The sequence below is a fragment of the Bombus vosnesenskii genome, unplaced genomic scaffold, assembly GCF_011952255.1.
Source record: "Bombus vosnesenskii isolate JDL3184/JDL3185 unplaced genomic scaffold, Bvos_JDL3184-5_v1.1 scf7180000013304, whole genome shotgun sequence".
Classification (NCBI taxonomy): Eukaryota; Metazoa; Arthropoda; class Insecta; order Hymenoptera; family Apidae; genus Bombus; species Bombus vosnesenskii.
Window position 1 is genome coordinate 3,754,795 of NW_022882953.1, and position 11,835 is coordinate 3,766,629.

Here is an 11,835-nt window from a genome sequence, read left to right on the forward strand (position 1 = left end):
TTATTATTAACTTATGCTGATTTATCATAAAAAGTTCTCAATAGAGAAATAAACAAATTTGATTGTGAGAACAGTATTGTTATAATTTCTTTTAATAACTCAAAGTAAAATTTTTCTGATAACGGTATGAAAATGTTTTCACATTAAAAGAAATTGGTTTTTTCTATTTCCATATAATTTCCTTCTCACTATATCTTGGTTGTATTTTTAAATTTAATAATGCTCTTGAGAATAATTTACGAATTGTAAAATAATAATATCTAGCTCACCAAAGAAGTATCTGGTTTGAATAATTTGATATCTCAATTTAATTCCTATAATTGTTAATTGTTATTTACATTTTTGGAAAGATATGTTTATGTAAAATAATAATTATTGTTGTAAACATGCGAATGGAATAGGAATTGAATGTCCATTTGTAAATTTATTATACTATAGAAAATATAAGCAATGATTTATGTAATTACTTTATCCAGTAAGGTTTTTTGCAATTGTTATTAGTAATGATTAAATTTTATAAACTTCTTGTTTATTTAATGTTCGTAAAATTTGTATGTTATCTGGGTGTAATAAAGCAATAATTATTTATATATATATATATATATATATGTAACAAGATCTTTCATATTCTTATAAAATATAAATACTTGTAACTAAAAATGTTTGATTACTTTTTACATTATATATTATGTTATATTATCTTTTATGTTATATATCATAATTACATTTTAATATTAAAGAAAATTCGTAGTTTTGATTTTTTCTTTTTATTAGTAAGCTTGTTATGTAGATACATAAAATTATGCATATTAGCATTGCATATAAATTACAAAGTTTATAATGACAAAGAATAATGTAGCCATTTCTGATAATAATTGTTAACAAATTATAGGACAGTTATAAATATGATATATAATTTTGTATACATGTATTAATTTAATTCATACATGTAAAAATTTATTATACGAAAAAATAGATGAAGCTTCAATTCCGTGATTTGATCTGTGTTTTTAGTATATAAATAAGTTTGATTAGAGAAAGAAGTTATTGATATTAATGTCTTCAATACTTTTAAATAGTTTGACTTATTTTGCAAATTTAAAGCTTTAAAGTGCATAATCTTTGATGGCTAGTAACAATCTACAGCAATTATAATTTTTACTATAATACTACAATCGTAATTTCATCTTAGATTAAATATTTATTGCTTTTATTATTGAATTAAATATAAAAATAGTAATTGTCACAAATAGCTTTATCTTAATGTTGTAATTTCAATATAAATATAATTTTGTTAAGTAGATGTTCTCAGAATATTGCTATGTCATGTAATTATTAACAGGGTAATATCCAGATGAAATACTCAGTATCTTTCTAAATTTCCCAACAATGTATTTGTCGTAAAAAAGATATTCTAATAATCTAAAATTCGCCCATTAAAGTCATGGTAAAATTCTTTTCGTTATAATTTTAGAACGATCATTTTTACATCTGAAAGTATTCGTTATAAATACTCTCAGAAAGTTACATTTGTCGTGTTTTCATACAAAAAAATTGTTTACGCGGATAAATTGTTTAATAATAATAATATTACAATCGCACCATTGTAAAGTTTGTAGTAATTGAAACTGTTTACAAACTGATAATAATGAAAAATATGCAGTTTCTACATAAAGAAAAAAGTACTTGGTTGACGAACGATAAACATTAAAAAATTTTAACTTCTACTATATCTTGTTAATTAAATTTAATTCATCGATTGTTCTCCACGAAAATTAATAAAATAAGAAGAAAGAAACAGAAAAATACTACAAATGTAGAAGTATTTATACTGCATTTCCATATTAAACATATTCTTGTACTGAACTTTCATATTTAATCACGATGTTCGATAAAACATTCTACTTAGATTTATACTTCACTTCATCCGGAAAAGCTTCTCTTGGAGGAACCAAGCTAAGCATCATTACATGACGTTGATAAGCTCTGGAATTACGAAATTGCGTATCTGTTCCGTGAATTCGATCCAATACTCCCAAAACTCCAAAGCATTGATTGAATCTAAAATATAATAAGTCCAATATTCAATATTAAACTTCCATATAAAATATATTTATATCGCTAGAGACTTATGAAATACTAGTAAAAAAGGAAACAAATTATTTTATTAGCGCGTGTACAACTCAGTTCAATCTATTTAATGTTAAGGATAAATAATCTCAAAAAAAAAAAAAAAAAAAAAAAAATGTATGAAAATTACTTACTTTAAGTGGTGAAAATCGTGAGCTTCTGGAGATGGAAAGAACGGTAGGTGGTAACCAGAATGAGCATTTAATGTAGAGAGAATAGCAAGCGAGAACCAAAGCCAAGCAGTAGCCACATGAGAACCTACGATGAATACTCCCAAAAACGGTGGTAATAGATTTGAGCCAATGTGTTCTAAAGGATGACAATATAGCGATGTTACAGCTATAGGGGCCGTCCATTCGTGGTGCTGTTTATGTATATACTTATAGAGATAACGGCTATGCAGAAATCTGTAATGTAATTTTACTTTTACATAAGTTTGTTTACAACAATATAGCCATATAAAACACTACGTAATACACATACGTAATAATGCAGAGGAACATTTATTCAAACGTGATTTTAATTGCTTAGTAAGATAATTAAAAATTATTTTTCTGTTTATCTATACAAAAGTATTACTCCTTAATTACTTTAAGCAATGCACATAATGAATCATTTTAATCTACTACACACATAAATAGATTTAGTACAAAAAATAATACAAGAATGATTTAGAAACTGATATTTGGCACATTTAATTTTCTTTTAACTCAGTATACGTACCTTTCAAGATGAATTAATTTAGGGATTAATACAGGCCATCTCGTATAATCCATATTTATTAACGGTAAAATGTTTTCTAATGAAGCTTTATGAGCGACTTAAGAGCAAAGTTAACAAGATACCTTAATAGGGGATAAAAAAGAAATTGCATACCTATGTGAGTAATAAAATCCAATTTCCTCGCATAATATGTGGATGGCGATTTCAACGAGCACCCAGTGGAAGGTCGGCAATTCGCGTACAGGCGGATAACCGCGCCATTCCATAAAGTGATAACTGACGCACGCTAGAGGAACTCCAACAATGATCTGATTGAATAGTACTTGAGCGATTACTTTGCACAATTCCCTCGTGTCGACTGGTTCGTTCGTACCCGGTTGTATTTTGTATCTCCGCAAAGCAGCCGGTCGATTAGTTATGTCTAGAATCGTGTAAATCCCACCGAAGAACCAATATACGAAGAACATTAGTCCCAATGAGCCTGGAACGTATTAGTTCCAAATTTGTAATTTTTTACATTTTCGCAAGAAATTGGTAAACATACGTAAGACGACAAGAATGTTCCAAGATAAGTTTCAAATAATTTCTTTCTTCAGTAGATCTTGTTTTTGTTCTCGTATAATAAAATATCATATTTGTATAAATATCTGTTTTCTTAAATAAAAAAAGAGGAAATAAAAGATAACTTAATTGTATATTATCGTATATCATGTCTCATGGAAGTGTATCATCATCCTTATTATTAAGATCTCTAACATATTTGAAATAGTTTTGTGATAAAATTCAATTCCGATGACATCATCATCATCAATCGATCTCGAACTGGATTTTTCATTTTAGATTGTACTTATCTAGGAACTGCTGTATACTGTATATATTCTCGTTGCTTTATCTCGATATACCATGAACCCAAAGCGTGACAGGATCGTCTCCTAATTTGTCTAAGATTTTGTCCCATTGTGCTTGCCAGAAATCTCCAGAGGCTCCCCAAAATCTTTGTAAATGCCTAATAAATGAAAGGATCGAAACAGTGAAATGATTATGGTAAACATGAGTTGTTCAATCTTAAAGGTAACAATATCTCTTAATATTTGATCGAATTGCAAAAATGCGGTAGCCATATTTGTATACGTCATTCGTTAGAATTTACCATGTTAACGAGTTGCAGAACGCAGCAAACCCGATCACTACGGTTCCGATTACGAAAAGGACGCTTCGTAAACTCGAAAGCAAAGTTGGTGGTGTTTGATTCTTACAATCATCGCCGGTCGCAGGCGTCACTGTAAAGAACAGATTGTTATTAACTTTATGTATAGTTTTTATAGCTCTTTTGATTACATCAATTTTATATCATCACAAATGGCATTTAATTTATGTAATTTGGAAGAGATATTCTTTGATCTTCTTGTTATTGTTACTTAAGCTCGCCGTTTTTTTCAAAAATTCAAATTCACATTTAATAATTACATCGAGCGATTACTTATTTTAATTACTTATCCCATATAATTTTTTTGTTTCCTATTATGTTTCAGAAAAGGATAGTAATGGAAGAAAGTTCGGTTTCAAATAAAAGCGTGTGAGGAAAGACGGCGCGACGTTTGCACAACAGGACGTTATACAAGATAACCCGGATTCGATCGACAATGCACTGAACAGCCACTCGACTTTAGCCCTTTCAAACGTGCGATTACGTGCAATTACCGTTTTTAACGTGTTCGCGGACAAGTTGCATGAAGCCGATTATCGACGTTCGAATTATTACATACCATGCCATACCATATTTACGAATTCAACATTTTCACAAAATATAACAATTTTTACACGGAAATAGTATACATGAAACATAAAAAAGACTATTATAAACGGATACATTTAATAAAAAAAATATGTCGATAAAATGCTGATATTTAAAGATTTTCTACTTTATACCGTTAAAACAAAAGAAATAAAATTAATTTCTTTTTATTAAACTATCTTATAGATGTTTTAACAAGCAAAAAATGAATAAATACATGGCAGTCAGAAAAGGTCGCATGCATGGCTAACAATAAAAATTGATACAGTAAATTTTGTGATAGATGATGCCTTGCTTGTTGTCTTAACGAATGGCATCAATGTTTAAATCAACTACGAACATGCCATCCTGTACGTCAAGATCTAATTAAATACACGTAGAACCATATTGTAATGTATTCACAAATTGATTTAAGTATTGTTTAATATATACATGAGGTATCGTACAGCTTACAGCTTTGAAGCGATAGAAGGAAAATAAAAATCTCATTAGATGGAACAATATGATTTCGAATAGTGCATCATATAGTGTATTATATATGACTGTTCTCGAAGTGGAGCTTAAAGATCTATGTGACTCATTTTCTTTTTTTAATGAATCATTTGTTAGACATGTCATTCTGCTGCTATCTATTGAGCATTTTATCGCGCATCAACCAGATTAACATGACCTTGGCTTTTTCGTGCTTCGATTTTCCTTCCTGTTAGCTAATGTTTATTTAAAGTCCCTTTTATCTTCCCTTATTCAATCTTTTCAATGTACATTAATTTTTAAAATATACCTATCTATTATGCCATCTAATTTATTTTCTAAAATATATATACATATATATATTACAAAATTTAGTTTATCTTTCACAGTAACATCAGTTTAAATCACATCCTCTTAATGATTTCTCATAAAATTTGGACTGATTATGAAGTAGTGCGTTGTTTGTAGTAGTGCGATGAGATGAACGGATAAAACTAATTATAAATGGATATACTGTGTTGGAAAATTTTGTTCGTCTAATCGAATAATTTTTATGCAAGGCACATAAATATTTCATGCTTTTGTTATGTCTTTTGCTGATGTTTTGATAATATATAATTTTATATATATATAATTTTTTTAAATAATTTCTATAAATCGTCAGACGTAGGATTTTCAAGTCACGTTAAAAAGCGACTTCTGCTATAATATCGTAATACGTAAGGGTGAAAGTTTCACGAGCTCTGAAAACATAATGAGATTTCACTTATAAAATAAATACATCAATTCTCGAAGTTTATTTTTACGCTCTCGATAATATTGACAGAAATATTTGTGTTAATCCGTATTCGTAACATTGATTTGTAATTTACCATGGATACTCGTACTTGTTATATTTGTTTGTTATAAGTCTTCAAAAGTTATGATATTATCATTGTTATATAATCGTATTGTAAGTGTAACAGCTCCTTCCCGAAAAACCAATAGCATGATATCTCACTATCGTGAAAATTTCAAATCTAACATTTCATACGGAAAAATTTATCATTGCGGCACATGCAATAACACATGGAAAATTTCCATCGTGAAAATTTCAGATCTAACATGAAAAATTATTTTTGTTTTACGATTGCGACATATTTCGCAACTTCTGTTTAATGTTCATATTATAGTTACAAACATCTTTCGAAGATTAGATTCTTCTACAACAATTTCTTTGGTAACAGTTCCTTGTGTAGCATTAATGATTCCGGGTCATTGCTTTACCTATAATTCAATGATAGGATTTATAATACCATAGTAATCTTTCTAAGATAGAGTTTTTGAGTATGGATAGATTTCGTATTCATTATCTTTATTTCGAATATTTATCATTTTCTATTATTGAAGATATTTATATTTATCTTTTTATGCATTTATGGTAAATATAAAGATGCAAAAATGCATAGAGTGTACTTATATACATTACATCAAAAATATATAAGAAAATATATGTAAAATATATCATTACGTATAATATCTAGTGGGTGAAGAAAATTTTTGTAGTGCGAATTCTCGTGCAAAAATGAGTCGAAAACGTACAGTACAGATTTTGCGTACGAGTCTTCACTTTTGAGAATATCGAGTTTCAAAATTTGTTAAGTATATTTAAACGGCTAATCAGAGACTAGGTATGAATACGAGACAATCGGTAGGAGATTACTCTATATGCGAAAATAAGACAATAATGTGAAATAAAATTTTTCCATTTCAAACCTTGTTTTCAAGAAGTTTTCGATAGTTTGAACATATTTGGCTAAGAACTGGCTTAGTATAGGCGCATAATAAATTTTCAAATTTAGTTTTCTTGAAAACAAAACGTCTTACGAAAAAATTGTATTCTACATTTCTTACTTATTGTCACATGCAGAATAACTTTATGTCGATAATTTAGTCTTGTTCAGTTCGGAGTTATACAAGTTCAAGCATACTTGTCATATTTTCAAACTTGATTTTCTCGAAAATAAAGTATCACACGCAAAAACTTTACTCTACATTTTTAATTAATTTTTTCACGAAGAATCATCCCCTACCCGGTCGTACTGCTATTGTCGAAACACTTTATAAATATCCGCAATTTATTCGTAACAAGATTCGAAGAAAGTCTCCTTAACGTGTCAAGTAAATACATAGCTCCCTCTTTGGTTCACAAACTCCACTGAACATCTCGCACATGGTATGTATCACAAAGCGCGGATTCGAAGAAAGGAGAATTCGAAGTATGTATTTATAATATACATTTGCACAGTGACACGCTTCATTCACGTTTCGAGACATATACTCGTCTCTGTCTTCACTGATATTATACCTTTTCGTCGAAAAAAAGTTTCGAGTAGTGCCATCGTGAAACTTGTCCTCAGGATCTGATTAAAACACGCACTTTTTATATTCACGCTTTTATGTTCAGACTCTGATGTACGGCATTGCGTTGTCGAGTGACACATACTGGCCAAACTCGTGTTCTTTCATCCTTAACTATACCTCAGACAATATAATCGCCCCTCCACCACTCGCTCCTTTTTACTTGTACCACTTAATCTTTTACTAGTCTGTAGAAGTAAATATTAGATCGTCAAAAGTCCATTAACCGCTACTAAACATGTTTATGTTTGATTTCTGATGATGACTTTTGGAATATTTTGAATGGAAGTTAAATCAGTAGATTTGTCAAATGTTCTAACTTTTGGATTAAAAATTTCTCGGAAATAATCAATTATAAGAACGGTTTTCATATAATTAATTTATTTTTATATTTCCCAGTTTTATTATGAAAAATAATTTCATCATCAAATTTACCTTTACAAAGTCCATAGCTTTAATTATTTTTGAAATATTTTCCTATTAGTCATGGAATTCTTGCTTTATACAAATCTTAGTTCTTATTTTCGTAAATATTTTTCATATAAAACTACAATGTTTTGTATAATATACATATGTATATATCTATATGTCATAATGACAAAGAGCATATACAATGTATTTTCGTTGACGCTTAAGTATTCCAAATATGAACGTACACATTTAAATGAATCACTGTTAAAAGAATGTGTAAAACTAAAATATTGTTCACAAGTCATTCTGCATTAAATTATTTGATAAATATTCAAATAAAAATAACTAATTTCCAACTAAAGAGAAGAATATATGTAGCTTACATGAAAAGTATTAAAACTGTGATACTAAAAATTTAGATTGCAACATTTCATAACTCATCAGTACAGTGTATGTATAATGCATTGGTGGTAAGTTGGCAGATGGAAAGAATGCGGGTCCGATTGGTTATTTCTGTTAGACTCAACACGATCATAAAGATAAGCACGCGTATTGGCCAAAAGTGTCACATATGCAGATAAAACAATATAGCAACGTGTAACGGTAAGCGATAGAAAGCAGTGCCTCCCTTGCCCCTGTGATGTCCTGACGACCAGCGTTGTTTGATTCGTGAATATTCGAGTCACCGAACGCGTTACTTTACATCTAAACGATATAATTAAGAGATGTTCTTTAAGTTTTAATTTACTTGCGCTATCTACATGAACATTATAGCACTTACTTAAAAATGATGAAATAGAAAATAATTTTTTATATAAAAAATTGCTTTTATAAAAAAATAAAATAATTCAAAGTTTTAACTAGTTGGTCAAGCTTAAAACTCCATAAACGGGTTAAAGGCTTAGGTAAGTTATATTAGAGAGAACATATATAATTCAAATGCTAAGCATATAACAGCTACCTTAAATGTCGAGCTAGATTAAAGGTGAAATACATATAACGTGTAAGCATTATACAAACTGAACTACCATTCATAATCTGCAAGCATCAACACAGTATATATAGTAATAGAAATACAAAAAATTCAATAATATATATTTTTTATAGAAATAGTATGAAATATTAGAATATTGCATCATTTTATTTGCATTAAGTACATAGTGTAACGTACATATAAAATAATTGCATAAGGAAGTATGTACATATATATTAATTGTAACTACAATTAAGTATAGTTTCAGTTATGAACCTTTGTTAAAAAAGAAGATGAAGAAGATGAATTTCATAACATCGTTAAACATTTTTGCTAGATTCTGTTAAAAATATTTACAATAAAGAAACTTTGCTTATTATATGACTTGATTCGAAAATTGAATCGCACGTGACAATTTAACCCGATTAAGGTCAAACATTGCTTTCGCATAATTTATCCTATTGCACCGTGTATCTTCAAACAGTTCAATTATAATTTTATTTGATTTATATCTGTGCAATAATCTGTTGCATAATATGAATTATGGATATATACTACTTTGTCTGGAACATAGTTCGACTCACAAAGCATTACGTGTCTATATCTTGCGTGCAATAATTAGATAATATGTGTGGAATTAATTAATACATTACATAAAGAAATTTAAAGCAGACTATTTAATACATTCGACACATACTTACTTCTTGCGTGCTCGAAAATGTATTTATTTTATTGTAAAAAACAGTTCTCTCTGTTATTTTTAGAAGTGAGTACATCGTAAATTGAAAAATATTGATGGTTATATGTGATACTAAAATGTTTTCAATATTGAATAACTTTAATTTTTTAATTCGAAATTAATTTATAACTTTGGTACTATTGTATGATACATTCATTTCTCTATAACAAAAAGGATTACTTACTTAACTAGAGTAAAGGATTTATTTAACACAAATAAATAAATAGCTTAATCTACGTTCATATCAACGTTGCCTGTATATATTGTAAATAAAAGCTTCCACAGTGAGAACGGTGTATATATCCTTATTTTTTTGCATGATACGATAAGCGGGGTCATGTTAATGTCTTGATGAAAATACTAATTTCATTATTGATTAAATTCATATCGCTCACCTTGTGTCTGTGATCGTGGCTATGGACAAGTTGGTAAAATAGAAACGATAATTTCCTTTCATAATTACGATAACTGCTATACAAATCAAACTTATTAGCGAGCAAAAGACAAAAGACCAAATTGATCAATTAATGCGCGTTTATTTACATCTCCGCCTACAGTTTTCTTCCCTCCAAAAGTGTATGTCAATAATCGAATGCATATCGACACATACACATACACATATACATCGACATCACATTTGAGATCGTAGAATAAGTAAAAAAATGTAGAGAAGGTGAAAGAAGTACAATCAACTGCCAATGAACTATACTTAATAAACGAAAACATACAGTTCAACGAATTATGGTTTTGCTTGTGGTAACTGTCACAGTGCCGCCGTAGATTCACTCGACTTGTTTCGACGTGTTTTATTCAAGTATCAACAGGAAGAAATCGAAATGGTCTCTTCCTACCTTTGAACTGGTTCTGCACGTCCATCATAGTTGAAGATGGTAGCGTTTAATGAAAAAGCCACGGAAATTCTTGCGTCTGAAGTCAATGGATCGCATTTGCCACAGTATACATGATAGTCGATAAACGCAGACCGTTGATACTGGCAAATGCGCCGTAGCACCAAGCGCGTACCTCCAGCTCGAATATACGTATACATATACATATACTTTCATGTGTACAACTATATATATACATGTGTGTATATATATATATAGATGTGTATAGATCTGTATAGATGGGTATATATAATAAACCGTATTCTATAGTGTACAATGCAATCTATATATACATGTGTATATGAAACCTGCGTTTACGCATACGTATTAGGTTAGAACTGTACTTATGTCTTTTTCTTTTCTTGTAGAGCTGACTACCATCAACGTGCTAAAACAGAAAGAAACTTGATTAGAATAATATTTGAAATCTATTTATTCATTCACATTCATTTCCTATTTTATTCTTTATATAATTTATTAATAAATGTTAATAAATACTATGTATTTACTGTTAGATGTTTAATATTTAAAAAGAGCGCTATAAAGAGTATCTGGATTTTGCATGCTATTCTGTAGGTGTTGAAATGTTTTCTGTTGCACAACACACATAGGAATCAGCTGTTATCACCTGTTGTGTTACGATGTATGTACCTATATTGAAACGTACGTGGTAGGTTACAATAGGATTATTTTCTTTACTGTTAAATGATCGTCTGAAGTTAAACAATTCATTATTTGTAAAATACAATAATCCAATTATTATAAACTGACTATTGATTTTATAAAAGTAAAAAAATAAAAACTAATTAATATACAGATAAATTTTTAATTATTTATACCAAAATAATAAAAGAATCAAAAATTGTATAAAAAATTGTTTAGTTTTAATGAATGATTTATTAAATATACTCCTATATTATTAAAACATGAATAAAAATTGGTATAGTGAATCTTGCTAAAAAATTATTTTCAATAACAATACTTATGCAATATTATATTTTTACAATTGTGGTATGTTTATACCCTACATAATCTTGTCTGACAAATATAAACAATTTTATTAAAGTTTTTAATAAAATATTGCAAAATTAAATCATTAAATTTATGGTTTTCATAGTAAGTACATAATAGAGGTTTCCAATTTATATTTCACTAATATAAAAATGAAAATTCTAATATATGAAGAAAAATTAAGGAATATATTCGGAATAGAATTGTATAAGTTTTAAATTGTTATTCTAAATCTTCTAACAGTCATAAAGACTTCCGTAATGTGGCAGCACATATGCGCTTAAGAAATCCAACC

General features: G+C 28.7%; 1 protein-coding gene and 1 long non-coding RNA gene across 4 annotated transcripts; both read right to left on the reverse strand.

Moving 5' to 3' along the window:
• Nucleotides 1-1,181: 1,181 nt before the first annotated feature.
• LOC117234278 (fatty acid hydroxylase domain-containing protein 2) lies at nucleotides 1,182-10,656 on the reverse strand. 3 transcript variants are annotated; one of them, XM_033495334.1, is made up of 6 exons: nucleotides 10,494-10,656; nucleotides 4,004-4,133; nucleotides 3,756-3,859; nucleotides 3,007-3,334; nucleotides 2,265-2,537; nucleotides 1,182-2,061 (listed from the first exon to the last, which is right to left on the reverse strand). In XM_033495334.1, the coding sequence occupies exons 1-6, from the start codon at nucleotides 10,519-10,521 to the stop codon at nucleotides 1,902-1,904; spliced, it is 1,023 nt and encodes a 340-aa protein (XP_033351225.1). In that variant the 5' UTR covers nucleotides 10,522-10,656; the 3' UTR covers nucleotides 1,182-1,901. The 3 variants fall into 3 exon arrangements, with proteins under 3 accessions (XP_033351225.1, XP_033351224.1, XP_033351226.1); XM_033495333.1 differs by lacking the exon at nucleotides 10,494-10,656 and adding an exon at nucleotides 7,467-7,621; XM_033495335.1 differs by lacking the exon at nucleotides 10,494-10,656 and adding an exon at nucleotides 4,347-4,365.
• On the reverse strand, nucleotides 9,247-10,364 carry LOC117234279. The gene is made up of 2 exons (XR_004493495.1): nucleotides 10,038-10,364; nucleotides 9,247-9,803 (listed from the first exon to the last, which is right to left on the reverse strand). It is a non-coding gene; the product is annotated as an uncharacterized LOC117234279 (long non-coding RNA).
• Nucleotides 10,657-11,835: the final 1,179 nt, after the last annotated feature.

What these genes read in the sequence shown, in the direction of transcription:
- LOC117234278 (XM_033495333.1), bottom strand. Translation starts at nt 7,602, where the DNA reads ATGTGTCACTCGACAACGCAATGCCGTACATCAGAGTCTGAACATAAA. An exon ending in AACTTTTTTTCGACGAAAAG is followed by an intron (nt 4,134 to 7,466) that starts GTATAATATCAG and finishes TGTTCTTTACAG; the next exon opens with TGACGCCTGCGACCGGCGAT. An exon ending in TGTCACGCTTTGGGTTCATG is followed by an intron (nt 3,335 to 3,755) that starts GTATATCGAGAT and finishes AATACGTTCCAG; the next exon opens with GCTCATTGGGACTAATGTTC.